The 21058-nt window shown below is 41.0% G+C and overlaps 1 protein-coding gene across 3 annotated transcripts in view; it reads left to right on the top strand.

Annotated features, from left to right (window-relative positions):
- Positions 1-21058, top strand: part of LOC132816692 (mastermind-like protein 2) — a 385512-nt gene that overhangs the window by 350998 nt on the left and 13456 nt on the right. For 2 of the 3 annotated variants that reach the window (XM_060826561.1, XM_060826563.1), the window contains 2 exons: positions 7703-7909; positions 15746-15857. In XM_060826561.1, coding sequence (XP_060682544.1) covers positions 7703-7909; positions 15746-15857 — 319 coding nt within the window. The remainder of the gene's footprint in view (positions 1-7702; positions 7910-15745; positions 15858-21058) is intronic. The other variant, XM_060826562.1, reaches the window with a different exon arrangement.

Raw genomic sequence — 21058 nt, 5'->3', positions numbered from 1 at the left:
ATTAGCAGGTATCTTTATCAGAGAAAGTGAATGAAATTTCTATATTTGTAATACTAAATGGCTATATCAAATCAAGGTGATGCCCTTTGGAATGAAGAACATATCCGCCACTTTCCAAAGACTCATGAACAGAGTTGTGGCTTGGTTAACAAACTGTGCAGTCTATTGGAATGATGTAGTAATCTTTAGTGAGTTACGGAAAGATCACATGGTGCAGTTGGTAGAGTTCTTTGTACAACTAAGAGAAGCAAAACTGGTAATACACTGAAAGAAAACAGAATTCACAAAGGCAGAGGTGCTGTTCTTGGGACATAACATCGGTCATGGAAGATTGACCCCAGAAATGCAAAGATGAAGGTCATTGAGGAATTTCCATGACCAACCTTGAAGAAAGTCGTACTTCGATTTTTGGGATAAACGGATTCTACAGGACGTTTGTTCACAACCTCAGCAGCAGTGTGACACCACTAACAAATTTACTGAAGAAGAGCACAAAATTTTGGTGAACAGAACAATGCCAGGAGGCATTTGACAATTCAAGCGCAGTGCTGACCACCTCACCATTTTTAGCTACACCAAGCTTTTTTAAACTCTTCAAAGTTGCTATCAATGCGAGCAATATATGAGTTGGAGCTGTACTGCTACAGAAGGGTGATGATGGAATTAAACGGTTACTTTTCAAAGAAACTCAACACCCACTAGAGAAAATATTCTGCCATTGAGTTTGGTACTGGCCTTACAACATTTTTATGTTTATGCGATAAACAATGTGTCATAGACAGTTTGGTACATGGATCATAATCCTCTTATATTCTTGGAATTATTTAAAGACAACAATTGAGACTATTTCATTGGAGTCTTATGTTACAGACTTTTAATTTACAAATCATACATGGTGAGGGTCATAAGAATGGGACAGCAGATGCATTATTGCAGATTTAACAGATAAAGTATAGATAAGTTTGAAGAAATAACAATGTGTGGACTTAGATTAATATCCAATGTATTTCCTTGTAATGTGGGTTAAAAATTAGAAAGAAATTGATGTAATCTTTTCATTATGATGGTTCATTCTTTTCTTAAGGGGGGAGGTGTTATGAAGTTGAAGGCATGAACTGTATCTTTAAGAGAGAGGGTAAGGTGTTTTGCGCTGAGAGCTTGCAGGCACATGTCATGTGACTGTCTAGCAGTCTCAGAGTGGACTGGAAACTTGAAAATATGTAACGTTTGGCTGTGAAACAAAAATTTGAGTTTTGGTTGCTGTTTTCATAATGTTTTGAATTCAACCAATCAGTTTAATTTATGTCAAGAGTGTGGTGCTGGAAAAGCACAGCTTATGTCCAAAATGTAGATTCTCCTGCTCCTCGAATGTTGTCTGACCTGCTGTGCTTTTCCAGCACCACACTCTTGACTCTGATCTCCAGCATCTGCAGTCCTCACTTTCTCCAATTTAATTTATGCCGCAGGATACTAAAACCCAATCAAATTGGAATTTATTATTTTTGCCAATGAAATTATCTGATGTTAGGGATATAAAGAAGTAGATATTTTGAAAGTTAGCCATTGAGAGTACTGCCATCTGGAGAGAGACTGTCATTCAAAACACTCTGTATCAAAGGTGCCTTTATCATGTGAAGCATCTTTGCAGTAAAAGATTGAAGATGACCCAGGGAGATCTACAATCAAAAGCATACACCAGAGACAACAGCCGCTGTCAGGTTTTGAAATTAGGTTGATGTAATTTTAATATGGGTAGTTATTGGAACAGTATATTGTTACAGAGGTGGAGACAGATAACAAGCAGTTAAGAGAAAGGGGGCTTAGAGTTATAAATAGTTGTTGTTTAATGTTCACTTTTAGAGTTAATGAATAGATTAATATTTTTTCGTTAAATAGTGGAATTTGGGAGTTCTCTGCCACACATACTTTAACAAATTATGAGGAGAGGTGAGCTTTTCTGGGTGTTTGTTTTAATTAACAGAAGAGTTCACCACCATGTTGTAACACTTTACAACCTCTCTTCCAAAGAACCCAGGACAAATAAGCCCTTTAAAGTGACAACATCATCACAAAGTAGACACCCTTGCTAGACTGACTGTGCTTGGCGAAAACAATATTAGTAAAGGCAATTGCATAGCCTCACACAGGACATATCCTGAACAGAGGGATTGTAGATCAGCCCACAGCAAAACCACAAAACAAAACCAAGCCTCGGCCAAACAGTAAACATTTTCTTCAGGATCTTCTTCAGGCAAGCCATTGTAGTTGCTGTCTGTATGTGGAATAAGACCAATATCCAAGAGAGTACACAGCCTGGATAGCCCACCTACATCTGCCTTGAAACAATTACATTGCTTAGCAACATCCAAATCAGAATCAAAAATAAACATCTGGTTAAATGGTTATACATGGTTCTAACAGAGATTGATACCAGCTTGGTTGTATCAGTCATTGCAGAACCAGTCTTTAACAAATTCACTCTAGACTCCAATCCGTAATTTTGTGCAAAACCTTAGCTAAACTGAGAACTTGTATCAGGAACATTTACAGGTTAAGTGTACAAGTTTGGTTCTGGTCATGAATGAGAGGCAGCTGGTTCAGTCATCACTGATTGTAGTGAAAGGCTCAGGCCCAAGCCTGAGGGGGCAATGTTCATTGAGAAATATTCACCCTGATTGGCTCAACATTTTTCGATAAGAAAATGGTTGCATGAGTGAAGTTTGAATTAAATGCCCAAATGCTTTTCAGGAAGATCTGAGGATGATCAAAGGATCCAAAGGGGCACCTTACATGTTGACCAGGAAGGTGTGATTCTGCAAGGCCCACACAGTGCCATTTTCCTTCTGCTTCTACATTTGCACATAAATCAAGAGGCTGGAAAGTGAAGGAATCATCAAATCAAGTGGGCGGCACGGTGGCACAGTGGTTAGCACTGGCCAAGCTAAATTGCCCGTAGTGTTAGGTAAGGGGTAAATGTAGGGGTATGGGTGGGTTGCGCTTCGGCGGGTCGGTGTGGACTTGTTGGGCCGAAGGGCCTGTTTCCACACTGTAAGTCTAATCTAATCTAAAAAAAATACAGTTTGCGGAATGGGCAGACTGGTTGAACAGCTTGTGAAGCCTAACCGATCAGTTCACCTTTGTGAGGATTTTAAACAAATGGTAAAATAATTTTCACAACTGGATGAATACTCAATCACTCGCATAGAGGACATGTACCCAAAGCTGGCAGCGTGGGTGGGGGGGGGCTGTCCTTCACGAAGCTGGACATGAACCATGCATACCTGCAATTGTGATTAGATGAGAATTCCCAGAAGTATGTTCTGAGGTGTTGGTACACTATGATTCCAAGCGAAATCTGGTCCTGACATGCGATGCCTCCCTGTACAGTATTGAGATAGTGTTGGCTGACAGATGGCCCATTGGAAGGGAATGCCCAATAGCATATGCTTCCTGGACTTTGGCCAATACAGTGTGCAAATATATTCAGATAGAGAAAGAAGATTTAGCAGTATTCTTTAGTGTGATAAGATTCCGTTAATATCTTCACAGCTAGAGCTATGGTTGGGTCCGATGACTTACAAAGTTCAGGTAAGTGACATGGTCCTGAACAGACACATGGACCACATGAAAGCTGTAAAGTCGCATATAGGGCAGGAACAAAACATACCCACCCCCGCAGCTCAGACAGAAAGGCTGTCAGAACCCCTGGGTTCAACCGCCCCTCTAACATCAAAGAAACCTTGGAATCTGAGAGTGTCATGGTGGATGTCGAAGCCTTGATCATTTGATAATCCGAAGAGAAGGATGAATTTTTACTGAGACATTCCAAGCACAACACGTAGGCAACACTGTTGTACATGCCACCTATTTCTGAAGCTGAGTTGGAGGAACCGGACCTAGACCAAAAATGCCCCAGGAGAGGCTATGAGAAACAGAACAACCCGACATCCCTGGACTCAGGGTGGGGGGTGGGGTGTGTCATTACTGTAAACAGGTCAGCCAGGTGCACTGCATAGAATGTGAGTTCCCTGATTGGGTCTTTTAACCTAATCAGGGAGCCCTGGTTGACAGACATAAACCAGAGTGTCAGAGGTTCAGTTCACTCTGAGAACTGGCTCTGAGGGAACTGGATCAGTGTCACATACTGTGCACGTATAAATAAAGAGTGACTTAGTGATGGGATACTGGCCCTGTGGAGTTTCTAGTTAGGAATTTAAAGAAAAAAAAGGGTGTATTGTAAGGGCTTCTTTAAAAAGGGACAAGTGAAAATCCTTGAAACTTACCTGTAATATTGATTTTAAAAGCATTGTTGATATTGGTGTGCTATGGAGGGTAAATATTACAAACAGCAGTCATGTGTAGAGTGTCACTCCTGGAAGTAGCTATTTGGATTGTGCACAAGGAGGCTGATAGATCTATTAGATTTTCTGGGGTTGTAATGGGGAGTCAGACTGGCAGACCTGAAAGGATTTTGGAGGCAGCTACAGGTGTGATAAGTGATTCAGAACATTATCCCCTTTCAAAGGACAACAAAACAAAAGAAATGTTTCCACAACCCCTCACTCTCTACACATTCCCTTTGTACTATCCATATTAACCAATGCCACCTTATCTCCCACAGCTCCTGTTATCCTCCATGATACCTAATGCCCCCAACCATTCTCTATAGCACCTTCTAGTTTTCATTCCAATCTCCATGGCCCCTCATGAGTTTCACTTCATTGATTCTGAGTATGATGTGATTTTCTTTTGAGGAGATGATGTGCTAGTTGCACTTGTATTCATTGGAATTTAGAAGAATGAAAGGGACCTTAGGATATAGAATAGAGGAGACCTTACTGAAACATATAAGAATGTTAGGAGATTTGACAGGGTACATGGGGAGATGGGAACTTTAAAGTTGTTGCAGGACCATACTGCTATGCAGCAGCATGGAGGAGGCATCATCAAACATATCAAGGGAGTATTATTTCTCATTAGGATATGCAAGAGACATGAAACATGTTTCACAACATCTGAAAGAAATCTAAAATCAGTATTTAGAGTCAGAGTCATAGAGATGTACAACATGGAAACAGACACTTTGGTCCAACCCGTCCATGCCGACTAGATATCCCAACACAATCTAGTCTCACCCGCCAACACCCGGCCCAAATGCCTCTAAACCCTTCCTATTCAAATGCCTTTTAAATGTTGCAATTGTACCAGCCTCCACCACTTCCTCTGGCAGCTCATTCCATACACATACCACCCTCTGGGTGAAATAGTTGCCCCTTAGGTCTCTTTTAAATCTTTCCCCTCTCACCCTAAACCTATGCCCTCTAGTTCTGGACTCCCCAACCCTAGGGAAAAGACTTTGTCTATTTATTCTATCAATGCCTCTCATGATTTTGTAAACCTCTATAAGATCACCCCTCAACCTCCCTATAGTTCAAATCCTCCAACCCTGGCAACATCCTTGAAAATCTTTTCTGAATCCTTTCAAGTTTTGCAACGTCGTTCCAATAGGAAGGAGACCAGAATTGCACACAATATTCCAACAGTGGCCTAACCAATATTTAACAGATGGGTGAATAGCTCATAATACAGGTACTTACACTATATAAGTACATTATGTGAGGGGCACAATTTTACTTACATACTTATTTATTGCCTTATTAATTTTTATCCATAGGCAACACCACAGGAGAATTATTTATTGAACTTCTATAAATATGTTTTAGTAGTTGTTGTTTTATAAGGTAGACTGAGACTTGGCAAAGTTGAAGCACTGATGTCAGAATTGTTATCATTCATTCAAGATGCATCCATTCATCACCTCTGCTGTGATCATTGAAATGTGCCCTCAAAAATACCTCCAAGCATAAATGTTAGACAGAATATTTGCATGAATATAAATATAAAAATAAGTATGCATGATTTCCAGCAGTGGGACCTGAGGTAGAGATAAGAGACAGTTCCTCTATTTTTACATTCTTTTGCCTTCTATTTTAGATTAGATTCCCTACAATGTGGGTTGCGCTTCGGTGGGTCGGTGTGGACTTGTTGGGCTGGAGGGCCTATTTCCACACTGTAAGTAATCTAATCTAATGTGGAAACAGACCCTTCGGCCCAACAAGTCCACACCAACCTTCCAAGGAGTAATCCACCCAAATCCATTTCCCTCTGACAAATGCACCTAACACTATGGGCAATTTAGAATGGCCAATTCAATTGGCCTGCACATCTTTGGACTGTGGGAGGAAACCCATGCAGACATGGGGAGAATGTACAAACTCCACACAGACAATCACCCAAGGCTGGAATCAAACCTGGGTTCCTGCCGCTGTAATGCAGCAGTGCTAATCACTGAGCCACCGTGTCGCTTCTATCCAAATATATTTCCGAAATTGGGGTGGCTGGGAGCATAAGGCTGATCCTGATTGAAGCACTGATGTTAGAATTGTTATCATTCATTCAAGATGCATCCTTTCGTCACCTCTGCTGTGATCATTAAAATGTGCCCTCAAAACTGCCATCTCTAAGCATAAACGTTAGACAGAATATTTGCATTCATTATCTGCCCTCAAGAAAATTCAACCAAGAGTTATATCATGTCATGTGGAGAATTATAGTTTATGAATCTGCTTCCTATCCGTCTGTGATGTGTATCTTTTACTTTACAAGAGCATTGATTTTTGTTTGTAAGAGTTAGCAGCTTACTGGAAAATGGTGCTGTAGTAGTAATGTCTTTGAACTGATGATCTGGAGTTAAAGGATCATACTGTTAGGACAGGGGTTCAAATCTCACCATGGCATCTGTTGAAGTTTAAATTCCCTAATAATTCTGTGATATGAAAGTAGTTGACAATGACAATTGTTGATTGATTGATTGTTTTAAGAACTGATCTGGTTCACCGATATCCTTTAAGGAAGGAAGTCTGCTATCCTGCCAACCACATGTCTTACATGTGATCCAGAACCATAGCAATTTGATTCACTCTTAACAAACACCTGAAATTTTCAAGAGCAATTTGGAATAGACAACAAATTTTGATCCCGCCATCAATAACCAACTTCTGTGAAAGAACAAATTTCAAAGAACTGAGAACTTTCTGTTTAAGTTAGAATGCTGGTTGGACATGTGCATAAATGTCCCTTCAGGTCTACATTCTGACAAGAGTTTGATTGTTCATTATGTTTATCAATTTTACAATTATCAATAATTTTGAAATTGATCTTAATTTTTATTTTGCTTCATGTAACAATACTTTGTAAAAATATTATGCAGCAGTTTTGTTTCTAATAACAGTCCAAGCCTAACTAAAATTTATTTAAAATCTATCACATAACAATTCAGACATCTGTAGTTATGGAAACCTTTCAATTCCACAGAGTCATCTGACACAGGTTTATATGCAGGAATCCATCACACACCCTGACTTCAGCTGTCACCATTGGTGGCTACAGAGCACAATATGAAGATAATTAAAGAGTTGACTTGGCTTCTATGTGAATTGCAATTGCTAATACAAAAAAAAGCTTACATTTCTGTGAAAATAAGCTTACAATGATGTCAAAGAATAAAACAAATTCATGTAATATGATACTGAATTAACTATGGTTAATGATTTTCAAGATATTCTGTATATTACATTTTCCCTCTACAAAGCTAAACTTCTTAAAATTTAGCACAAGAAATATATTTTCTTTCCTTTCTCAGGATCAGAATTCTCTGGTTGGACCAGGTCCAGGTCCAAGCCAAATTTTGAATACCTGTCCAAACCCAAAACCTGGCAACAGCTACATTAACAATTCACAACAAGCAACAATAAAGCATCAGTTGATTGAGAAGAAACAGGTCATGCAGCGACAGTTGCTGGAGCATCAGAAACAGCTGCTTCTTCGTCAACAAATCCTTGCAGATCCGGTACATTATTTTCCTCATCATTGTGCTAAAAATTAAGAAAATAGGTTTGACTTTTTTTAACAGCAAATCACAAGAGTATGATGTCCAAACCACTTAGAATTCTATCTCCCATTCGTTTTCAAACTGTTTCCTTGGACATCCAGTTCAGTATTGAGAAAACAAATGTACAATGTTTCCCTAACCTGTGTTGCACTTAAACCCGTTTTGCCTAAAGGAACTGCCATTAATGACCATGATTTTAATTCAATAGTGAGATCTGGACATTAGTAATGAGATGGGGTGAATTATTGTACTGTTCCAGAATGAGGATCAGGCAATCACTCTTAAATGCAACCTGCTCTGGCTCCTTTCTCATTTTCTCCATTAGACAGAAATTAGCAGAAAATTGAGAGGCTGCAATGCCACTATGGACAAACATGGGTAGTCCCATGAACTGCCCTCAGGCCTCACATCATGGCTGATTTACAGAGATGTTTTTGTATCCTTTTGGTGATGCGCATTACAGGTCTCCAGTCTATTTTAAGAACAGCAGCAACCGTAATGAGTGAGTTTCCAATTGAGCACATTTTCCTCATTGTACAAATGTACATAGATTAAGCCACGTATTACATAAAGTGCAAGGATGCTTGTTTCTAATTTTTTTTTCCTTTGGGTGCATATCTTTACTAAAGGCTCCTTATGAGGCAATAAAACAAAAAAGACAATAAGTCATTGGCTCATTTTACCATCTTAACATTTCAGGTAGCTTGACAAAGTTATTAGTTTTGAAAATCCTGAACTCAATATGTTGCATACTTGTCTGCCTCTGATGTTGGAAATGAACAGTGAGTGTGTGCTGCAGAGACCGAACTCTCTTATCTGATAGTATATCATGTTCCATCTTATAAGAAATTGCCCTCGCATCACATTAAACCACAGGACAGCGCAGGAATCTGGAAAAGTGCAGTTTAATAAGGAGAAGAATTCCATTTATGTGGCCCCTTTTCTGACCTTGGACCACCAAAAATATTTTCAGCCAGTAACATTCAAAGTTGTAAACAGCTAGCTCCCACAGACAGCAATGTGGTAATGATCAGGTAATCTTTATGATGTGTGGTTGACGAAGAATCAATAATGACCAGAATATTAGGAATGCCTCCTCTGTCTTTTTCAAAGTGGTGACATGGAATCTTTTATGCATTTAAATTACATGAAAATGGCACTGAATATGTCATCCAGACTGCACCCTGATCTCCACCAGTAATATTTGCTGCAGATCATAGGTAAAGTATTACTATATAACCCTGGTGCCACAGCTTCATAAATTGATCTTTCTTTAGGAACTTTTTAATCCTGTGGGTGGTTAAATATGAAATAGGTTTCTATGTTTGATTTTTGGCATCAAAGCCTTTTATGTCTTAGTAATTGGACAACTGGATTGGGTAATAAATGTCAGCTAAAACCAATGTCTCCTGAGTGAATGAGGAAAAGTACTTCTTGCTAATTACTGTATGTCTCCTACAAAGTGTTAGAAATCGTGTTCAGCTTTTGTATTCCTCCGAATCTGATTGCTGTTCATCGCACACTTGCTTAATTTCACCTCTTTCATCTTCTCAGCGCAAAAGTCTGGAAATTTTATGATATTGCTTACCTCATAGCCTGTTCTAATATTTTATCCTGTTCATTTAATTTAATTCTTTTATGACTCACACCAGATTATGAACATGATCGAGACCAGGTGCTTCCATTCAGTCACTTTTCCAAGGTGCCACTTAATATATGCTTTTTCTAAGCTGACTTTCATTGGAAGAGCACACTGAATCTTTGGTATAGTCTCTGGTAATAGTCCTGGGAATTCTCTCAGCACTGACTGTGGATTGTCACATTGCTCCTGTGGTATGCCTAGCCCAACCTTCTTTTTCATTACACATCCATGAAATATGGAGAGGGTGTGCAGAAGAGTCGTGTGGAAGTATTGGTTAGTCTGGGAAAGAGAATCTAACCACTTCCTTTTCACTGTGCAATCTGATCTGCAGTTGTGCCGAGTGATTGATTGTAATTACATTCTTGGAAGTCTATTTACACCACTGAAGGCAGGCACCAACTCACGGACATCTCCTCCTACTAACTCCTTGACAATGACCTCACCTCTCATCACCAGACCATCATCTCCAGATCATTCACAACCTCATCACTTTAGGGGATTTCTCATCCACAGCCTGCAATCTCACAGTCCTGGAACCCCGCCATGTCTGTTTCTATCTCTAACCCAAAATTCACAACCTGACTGCCCTGGTCGACCCATTGTTTCTGCCTGCTCCTGCCCCACCGAACTTATCTCCTCATATCTTGACACCTTCCAATCCCCCTTGGTCAAGGAACTCCCCACAAACATTCAGAACATCACCCATGCCTACTACCTCCTCCATGGCTTTTGTTTCCCTGGCCCCCAACGCCTCATCTTTGCCATGGACATCCAGTCCCTGAACACATCTAACTGCCATGGCAAAGACTTCCACGGTTTCTGTTTCTTCCTCTCCTGCCGACCTAACCAATATCCCTCCACCAACGCACTAATTCGATTGGTGAAACTGGTCCCACTTCCTTCAGACAAAAGGGATAGCTATGGGCACCCGCATGGGCCTCAGCTTTGCCTGACCCTTCGTCGGATACGTGGAACAGTCCAGCTTCCGAAGCTACACCACGCCATTCCCCATCTTTTCTCTGCTACATTGATGACTGGATCGGCACCACCTCGTGCTTCCACAAAGAGGTTGAACAATTCATCAGCTTCACAAACACCATCCACTTTGTCCTCAAGTTCACCTGGACCTTCTCAGACACCTACTTCCCCTTCCTGGACCTCCCTTACTCCCAATTCCTCTGCCTCTGCCGTATGTGCTCCCAGGAGGAGCAATCCCAGATGGCTTCCTATTTCAAGGACCATGAATTCCCCTCCAATATGATCAACAATGGCCTTCAGCGCACCTCCTCTACTTCCCACACCTCTGCCATTGAATGCTACCCCTCCAACCGCAGCAAGGAAATGCACCCCCCACCACCGCCAGACCTCACCTACCAACCACCTTACCAATCTTCAGATACAGCGCATTATCGTCCACCATTTCCACCAATTTCTACAATCAGACCCCACCACCAGAGGTATGGTTCCCTTCCCACCCCGATCAGCACTCTGCAATTCCCTCATTAGGTCCACGACCCCAACCCCACTAACCCATTCTCCACTCCCAGCACCTTCCCCTGCCACTGCAGGAAGTGTAAAACCTGCACCCACCCCACCGCCAACCCCCTCCCCCTCACATCCATCCAATGTCCCAAAGGACCTTTCCACATCCAATAGAGATTTTCCTGCACATCCAAACAACTCATCTACTGTGCCCATTGCTCTCGATGTGGTCACCTTTACATTGGGGAGACAGGACATCAACTCTCAGAACATTTTGGGGACATTTCTGGGATACATGCACTGAACAAACCCACCACCATGCGGCCAACACTTCAACTCCCCCTCCCACTATGCCAAGGATATGCAAGTCCTGGGCCTCCTCCACCACCAAATCCAAGCCACCTGGATTTGGAAGAATGCCTCATTTTCCTTGTGGGGACCCTTCAACTACATATTATCAATGTCAATTTCACCAGTTTCCATATCTTCCATCCCCTCACTTCATCCAAGATCCACCCCTCCTACTTGGCACCATCCTCTTGAACTCTCCTACCTGTCCATCTTCCTTCCCACCTATCCACTCCACCCTCCCCCCAACTTATCACCATCAATCTCCACCTGCATCTCCCTCTCACCTTCCCAGCTACCTACTCCCAGTCCACTCCCACTCTCCAATTTATCTCTCAGTCCCCTTCCCCACTAACCCCTACATGCATGCGTGCGCGTGCGCACACACATACACACACACGCATACACCCACATCCATTCCTGATGAAGCACTTCTGCCTTAAACATTGATTCTTCTGCTCCTCAGATGCTCCCTGTCCTCCTGTGCTTTTTCAGTGCCACACTTTTCAACTTCATTCTCCAGTATCTGCAGTCCTCACTTCCTCCATCATTTAGAAAAACTCATTAAAAAATCTGTACATTTGTGTGGCCCGAGTGCACCCTGAAACATAGTGGGAACTGACAGGCTGCACTGCAAGTGGCCTTGGAATTGTCACTCATATCCAAGCTAACAACAGGTTCTGAATGTAACACTCCCCACATGTAGCTGGTAGATTCCTCTATATTTAACAACTTTTGTTAGAAAGTTCTGGGCAGATGCAAACAAATTCTCATGATCAAATAGAACTATATTTTTGGAATCCAGGGTTTGAGGAGTGGGAAGTCAAAGTCATTGATAAGGAGCTCCTGTTCTTCTCACTACATTTCCCCAATTTTCTACTTCTCTTCCTGTCCAAATATATCCATGCACCAGCTTATGTGCTGCCATCTATTGTATAACCCAGGGCTGATGCTTCTGAAGTGGTGAGTGGATACTTCAATGTATTGGCAAAGTGATGGTGTGCTACTGCTTTTTGAAGTGGGGCTACTTGCTGGTGATTGCTACTTGGGGCCAACTCATCGAGTCATAGAGGTCTACAGGATGGAAACATGCCCAGCATGCCATTTGGTCCATGTCCCTCCATATCTGTTCAATCGATATGTTTGTCTAAATGTTTCTTAAATGATGAAATTGTACTCACTTCCACCTCTACCTCTGGAAGCCCATTCCAGACACTCACCACCCTATGAGTGGAAAGGTTGCCCCTCTAGACTTTTCTGTATCTCTCCCCTCTCACCTTAATTTTATTGGCTATGCCCTCTAATTTTATTGGCTATCTACCTTATCTATGCCGGTCATAATTTTGTATGTCTCCTACACTCCCTTGTCCAACATCCCCTTATAACTCAAACTTTTCAGGCCAAGTAGCATCCCATTAAATCATTTCTGCACTCTTTCTAGTTTAATAATATCCTTTCTATAGCAGGGCCATCAGAACTGAACACATTGATTCAAATATGGCCTCACTAACATCTTCTAGGAGAAAGTAAGAACTGCAGATGCTGGAGATCAGAGCCGAAAATGTGTTGCTGGAAAAGCGCAGCAGGTCAGGCAGCATCCAAGGAACAGGAGAATCGATGTTTCGGGCATGAGCCCTTCTTCAGATTCCAATTCAGATTTAGATGCTACCTGACTTGCTGCGCTTTTCCAGCAACACATTTTCGGCTCACTAACATCTTGTACAGGATGCATCACGATGTCCCAACTCATATAGTCAATGCTCTGACCAATGAAAATAAGCATTGCAAAAGCCTTCTTCATCATCCTGTTTATCTGTGATTCCAGGTTCAAAGAGCTATGACCCTGAACCCTTAGATCTCTTTGTTCTATCGCACTCCTCAGGGCCCTACCATTGACTACAAGAGTCCTGCCCCAGTTTGACCTACCAACATTTAGCATATATTTAAATTAAACTTAATCTGCCATTCCTCAGCCCAGTTGATCAAGATCTTGCTGCATTCCTAGATAACCTTCTTCCTTATTCACTATACCACTAATCTTAATGTCATCTGCAAACGTACTAACCATATCTCCTAAATTTTCATCCAAATCATTTATTTTGTTGACAAATGACAGTGGACCCAGCACTGGATGGACTCCCAGTCTTAAAGATAATCTTCTATCATCACCTTCTATTTACTAACATTAAGACAAAATTGTATCCATGAGATTTAAACTTAATGAACAACCAATCATGCAGTATCTTGTCAAGACCTTGCAAAAATCCACGTAGACAGCATCTGAACAACTCTTCAAGCTTGAGGGAATCTTGCAAAATGTGTAAAGTGTTGATAAGAAATAATTGAGATAATTGTAACTTAGATAAGAAGAATTTATGCCCTTAAGTAGGGGAGTCAATAACCAGAAAGTATAGATTGAAAGTAATTAGCAAAGAGATGAGAGAGGAGTTTATGTGTTTTTCATCCAGAGAACATTGATGCTCTGCAAATACTGTTTGAAAAGGTGATTTCAACATATTTACAATGTATTTGGATATCCATATGAAATGCCATAACCCATTGAGTTATGGACCAAGCTCTGGAAATTTGGATTAGATTGAAAAGCATTTTTTCAGGCTGGCACAAGCACAATGTGGCTGATTGTAATTCTAAATAACTGGAATTTACCAGTTCCAAAAAACAATTTATTTTCTGTTATATGTAACTTTTGAACTGTCTTTTTTAAATATGTCTGATGGTGAACTGTTTCTAGATATAGTGTACAACAGTTCTTCCAATGGAATGCCTGGAGGGGTGTTTAGGTCAAACCTGTTGGCTTGGGTATTTCCTCCTGCTTTTCCACTTCCATTCAGTTCTCAGTTGAAATATTCTTCAATCCAAATGGCTCACTTTCAAAGAGTTTGTCCCTTATTGTTACAGAGGAAGAAAATCATGAACAAGAAATTGGGAAATTGATGCTCTGCAAATCACAGTTTGAAAGGGTGATTGATTTAAAAACCTTCGACATATTTAAAATGTATTTGGATATCCATATGAAATGCCATAACCCACTTGGCTATGGACCAAACTCTGGAAATTTGGAATAAATTAAAATGTATTTTTCAGGCTGGCACAAGCACAATGTGGCTGATTGGTCTCCCTTCTATGCTTGATGTTTTCTGTGGTTTCCTACAATACTCTTTGGTCTTGCCTATGTTTTGTCCTTTTGGAAACCACAGAGTCCTTCTCGTTGTATTCCCAACATAGGACGACAATGATTTCTTCATAGAATCTCTGCTCTGCTGCTGAATTTGAGATTTCTAATGGGAAGCTAGGGCAAGGCATTTTGAAAGCGACCTTAACAGTTTCCTTTAAGGCCCCAATGCACCCTAATATATGCCCATTAGTGTACATCTGCGCTGTGATGACATTCAAAACAGAGCCAAGATGCACTGATGAAACCCCATAAGAGGGAAGTTTCTCCTGTTACATGCATACCTTTCACATCACAGCAACTAATATCTGATATTAAATGTTTCAGTGCAGTTGTCAGAACATAGCTTCTCATATAGAATTCCCCATATGGTGGGTAGAATTATTGAGGCAGGTTCGGAGGCAGGGAGGTGAAGGTGAGTCTTTCAGGTTTTACCTCATTTATGAGCCTTTCTATGTCCCCATCAATTAAAACCCACAAGTGGGCAATTAATTCGGCTCTACCACCATTGCTATTCAACATTGCTTGCAGGCTCACATGAGGATGCCCCATTCAAAATACAGCAGTTCAGACAACATCCAAGGAGCAGCGAAATTGATGTTTCGGGCAAAAGCCCTTTATCAGGAATATTCCATTGGTGCTTTTCCAGCATCACTAATCCAGAATCTGGTTTCCAGCATCTGCAGTCATTGTTTTTACCCCATTCAAAAATACTCAGAGCCTGGGCAAGGGATCCCAGCCCGTACCACCATTCCATAAGGGCCTTAAATTCAAAACGTGAGACCTCCATCTCTTGATTCAAATCCTGCCTGTGGAATCTTGGCATTCAGCTGTGTGGGCGTGTTAAATGGTAATGAGGTATGTCCCTACATAGTGCTCCAGTCAGTTGAGTCTCCACTCTATCGGGCCTCCAGTCTGCTTGGCTGGGGCTCTGACACAAATTAGCAAATAAGTAATCAGCATCATTGGTGAAGTTTATGTCAAGGACATGTCTAACATTTCCATTTCACCTGTCACGCTATGTGGCCACTGAGATTATATGAAATAGGGAAGAAGGAAAAGGAAAGACTTGTTTTCAAAGGTATTACTTTTGAATTACTGATTGAATAATAATTGGCTTACTTTTTAGGAGAAAATGAACACACAGGATCAACTTAGCAGGCATTTGACAAGACCACCTCCAGATTATAAAGAACAAAGGCGGAATCTAGTTGGAATTCCACAGCCAAATCAGTTTGCAGGTAATGAAAAATGTAATATTGCACCTTAAACTTTGTTTTCTATACATTGCAATAATAATGTTACAAAATGTAAATATATTTTGTGTTAATTGCTATTTTTTTCTGAATAGCATGAATTCTAATAGCTATTGAAGAATATAAATTGTTTAGTACAGGAATATTTACAATTGTTATGGTCATCTCATTCTGGTAGGGTGAAAATGTAAAGTTGCCATTGTCTTTGCATACTTTAGGGCAGCTCTTAAGAGCTCATTAGAGAGATGATTATTGGTTTTTAACCTAAGAATCAGCAAGGTGAGAGTTTGAGGAGGGTCCATCATGGTAATTTCAGCTAGTGTGGGAATTTAATCCACACTGTTGGCATCATTCTGCATTGTAAACCAGCCGTCATGCCAACTGAGCAAACCAACTTCAGTATGGTAACTGCAAGAGGAACAGCTATGAACATGGATAACCATACTGATCTCATCAAGATATACAAGAGGAGATCTGAGAAAAATGTCTTCCACCCAGAGGGTGGTAGAAATATGAAACATGGACGCAGCTACTCTCGCAACATTCAAAAAGCATCTGGGTGAGTACTTAAAATGCCAGGGCATAGTAGGCTATAGGCCACATGTCTATACTGAGCCAAAGGATCTGTTTCTATGTTGACAAAGTCTATGACTCTAAGAGACCTTTTTATTGAGGCTGTTGGAGAAAGCTTGCTGCCCAAGACAAGGGAACATCACATCTTCAACAAAGAATTGTTCAACACTGAAGATGGTGCACTAATGTTCCATGCCACAGAACACCTCAGATACAAATGATCAAATTCTTTCATGTGTGGCAGTATTCAGTAGGAACTAGGAAATGTTAAATGGGTGAAGTCTTTATCAGGCAAGTCCACATTTGACATGCGGGAATTTTTTAAAGACCTTCAAATCAGAGTTCCGGACTGTCATGTTCCGGTAAGGAGGAGGGATATTGATGGCAAGGTAAGGGACTCTTGGATAACAAGGGAGAATGTGACTTTAGTCAAAAGGAAAAGAGGAGTGTATGTAAGGTTTAGGAAGCTAAAATAAAGTAAATAGGTAAAAACTCAAGGAGGGCAAAAACAGGCCATGAAATTACCTTGGCAAGTCAGGTTAAAGACAATCCTAAGGCATTTTTTACATACATTAAAAACAAGAGGATGACAAGGAAGAAGGTAGGATCACTCAAAGATAAAGGAGGGAACTTGTGCTTGGAGGCAGGGGAAGTGGGTGAGCTCATAAATGATTACTTTGCATCAATATTCACCCAGGAAAAGGATCTGGATGATAGTGAGATTCGTGTGGACCATGCTAATATGCTAGGGCATTTTGAGATCAAGAAAGAAGTGGTGTTAGGTATTGTGAAAAGCATTAAGATGGATAGGTCCCCAGGGTTTGATGATATCTACACCAGGCTATTGAGAGAGGCATGAACGGAGGTTGCTGGGGCCTTGACCAAGATCTTTGTATCCTTGCTAGCCACTGGAAATGTCCCGGAGGAGAGGTGAGTAGCTAATGTTGTTCCTCTGTTCAAGATAAGAAATAGAGATAACCCAGGCATGAGATTGGTAAGTCTCATATCAGTGATTGGGAAGCTATTGGAGAGAATTTTCAGAGATAGGATTTATGTGCATTTGGAAAAGCATGCCCTAATTAGGGACAGTCAGCATGGCTTTGTGCAGGGCAGGTCATGTCTTGTTAACCCGATTGAATTTTTTGAGGAGGATAAAAAGGTGATCAATGAGAGTAGAGCAGTGGATGTTGTCCACAAGGGTTTTAGTCACGTTTTCAACAAGGTCCCTCATTGTAGGCTCATCCAGATGCTTAAGATGACTGGGATCCATAGTGATTTGAAGAGTTGGATTCAGAATTGTTATGCTCATAGGAGGCAAAGGGTAATGGTGGAACAGTGTTTTTCTGGTTGGAGATCCATGACTAGTGTTGTTCCATGGGATCTGTACTGGAACCTCTGCTATTTGAAATATATATAGGATGAAAACGTAGATGTACAGTTTAGTACTTTTGCAGACAAAACAGAGGTCAGTGGAAATGTGGAGAGTGTAAAAGGTTTCCAAAGGATTAGTTGCGCCCAGAGGAGCTCTCAGAATGGCGCCAAGGATGCCAAGTTCAAGCAGCTGATGGTGAATATACTGGATGAGTGGGAGAAGCTGATGTAGAAGCCACAGGAAACTTTGTCCCTCACTGGACAGATAGGCATTTAATCCAGGTAAGTGTGAGGTGCCACACTTTTGGAGATCAAATTTTGAGAAAAAATATACATTTACTGGCAGGACCCTGAACAGCATGGATGTCCACAGCTCCCTGAAAGTGGCCGCACAAGTACATAGGGTGGTAAAGAAAGTATATGGCATGCTTGGCATCATAGGTCAGGGAACTGAATACAAGAGTCAGGATGTCATGTTGCAGCTTTATAAGACTTTGGTTAGGCCACACTTTGAGTACTAAATTCAGTTCTGGTCGCCACATTCCAGGAAGTGTGTGGAGGCTTTGGAGAAGGTGCAGAAGAGGATTACCAAATGCTATGTGGATTGAAGAGTATGAACTATAAGGAGAGGCTAGAGAAACTTAAGTTGTTTACTCTGAAGTGGCAGAGGCTGAGGGGAGACTTAATATAAGTCTATAAAATTATGAGATGCATTGATAGGATTGCCGATCAGAATCTTTCTCTCAGACTTAAAATGTCTAATACTTGGGAATATGCATTTCAGATGTGAGGGGGAAAGTTCAAAGGAGATGTGAGGGGCAAGTTTTTTACACAGAAAGTGGCAGGAGTGTGGAACACGCTGCCAGGGCTGGTGGTGATAGTGGATACAATAGGGGCATTTAAGGGACTATTAGGTAAGTACAAGAATATGCAAGGATTGGAGGAATATGGACCAAGGGCAGGTAGAACAGATTAGTTTAATTTGGCACCATGTTCAGTACAACATTGTGGGCCAAAGGACCAGTTCCTGTGCTGTACAGTTGAATGTTCAACATGTGTAAACAGTTTCATTTGACGATTTGTTTCAAGAAGATAAATGTCATGGAGCTGAATCTTGCATTTTCTAAGTCCGAGTTGCATCGAGTTTTTTAAAGGATTTCCACCATGAGACCTAGCAAATTTCCTCACCATAGCTTACGAAACTTGCATCATTAACAACCTACTCATTCATTTGGCATCTGCCATGTGCAACTCCAGCTGCACCGTACCACATAAGAACAACTCACCATTCAAAAGATATTTCAGAATTAATTTATACCCATGCTTTGCTACTTGTCAAAAGCAAAAGAAAAAGCAATATGCTCCTGATCGCAAGATCAGACTCAGTGGATTTCTTATCCAATTCTACCATTAATCTCAACATATTTCACATTGATCACCTCCCCATAACATTCTAACTATGATGTAGGATGTTGCTATTCTACCATCTATCAGCATTCACAATGTGACACTGCAGGTTATTGATGGCCTCACAATCATCAGCAGTCTGCCATTTTATAGTGAAATCAGCACATGCATTGCAACAGCTGTAGCTTTTTATGTCCAAACTGAATATATAGCCATATATATTGCACTAACCACTGTATCATGACCTGCTGGGCATCCATACTTCCACCTACAAGCATTATAAGATTCTGAACCTTGACACTGACAACTGACGGTCACTGATAAACAGGGCTCCAGACGTTAATCGTTTGGATGGGAATTGGAAGAGATGAACAGAAATGGAAAACTCAGCTCGCCAAGAAGAAATCACAGAGGCCTGGTGGTCAGTGAATTTGACACCTCTCCATCTCCAACAAATGTGGCGGAAACTGTCTTGCCAAAGTTTAGTTTCTAAGCCTTACCAGTTGATGTTTAACACCCATGGTCAGATTGTCTGGGGGTTCACCCACTCAGTGGAAGGAAAGTTGTCTCAAAGCCACTTACCGCCTTGCAACCTCCCTCTGTAATTCTCCTTAGCCAATCTGATTGGTGTGGGCCAAATATTATTCAGGTCAATAAGCTTGTTAATATAGCTATGAACCTTTAATTATTTGTTTAAGTATAGCACACAAGCAGTCAATTTCACAACATCTATCAAGAATATTTCAAGGGCAATATCGGGAATTGTAGGGAAAGTGCTGCATTCACCATTTGACCTACTTTAAGTGACATCTCTGCTGAAAACATGCCCAGCAAGGATACAGCCATTGCAGTACAAACCAGCATTTTATGAGATGGAACTCTGGGAGGCACGGTGGCACATGGGTAGCACACTGCTGCCTCACAGCGCCAGAGACCCGGGTTCAATTCCCTCAGGCAACTGACTGTGTGGAGTTTGCACATTCTCCCCGCGTCTGTGGTGAATTGGCCATGCTAAATTGCCCATAGTATTAGTAGAAGGGGTAAATGTAGGGGAATGGGTCTAGGTGGGTTGTGTTTCGGCGGGTCGGTGTGGACTTGTTGGGCCGAAGGGCCTGTTTCCACACTGTAAGTAATCTAATCTAATCTAAATGTTATGGACCAAACCCCTTCAAAATATATGAAGAAGAAAGCCTATACACTAACTTTTTCTTATATTAGAGATATGTACCAGCTAATCTCTCTTCTGGACTGGATTCAATTTTATTGGTCAAACTACCAGTCTTGACACAAAACACACTTTATTCATGCACTAAACGGGTAGTTCTTCTATAACGTGATGGTTGCATTTTTGTGCAACCCCACATTTAGATCCAGTGCTTAAAGTGTTGGTGATGTAATTGTCTTATAGCCCACACAAGTTTTAAAACTTTTCACTTGAGAAACAGTGTCCCCAATTTGTCAATTGCATTACAGCAAATTTGCATTAATGAAACACGCATTATAGCAGAACGATCCTTAGTTAAAAATACTATAAAAGAAATAAGAAATTTGACTAGCTTAACTCTTTTGAAAACTTAACAGAAGAATTATTTAACAACTGAAAGATAACTATTCCAATATAGTAACATCCCGTAAACACATTGGCAGGGAGAGATACACTGCAGCTTCCAATCCAGCGCCAAGACCCCAGAAACTTCTACTAAAAGATTGAAACTAAAACTCCTGGTTCTGTAGGAGCTTGGCCCCACTCATTCAAGCTACCTCTATTGTTCAAACGTTTTTACAAACCCCCAAGGCCTCCCTTGCTGTTTTCTTTATTGGCTTAGAGCAGCCAG

This window comes from Hemiscyllium ocellatum, chromosome 6, assembly GCF_020745735.1.
Source record: "Hemiscyllium ocellatum isolate sHemOce1 chromosome 6, sHemOce1.pat.X.cur, whole genome shotgun sequence".
Lineage (NCBI taxonomy): Eukaryota > Metazoa > Chordata > Chondrichthyes > Orectolobiformes > Hemiscylliidae > Hemiscyllium > Hemiscyllium ocellatum.
Note: the sequence above shows the minus strand (reverse complement) of the source record. Positions and strands in the feature narration are given on the sequence as shown.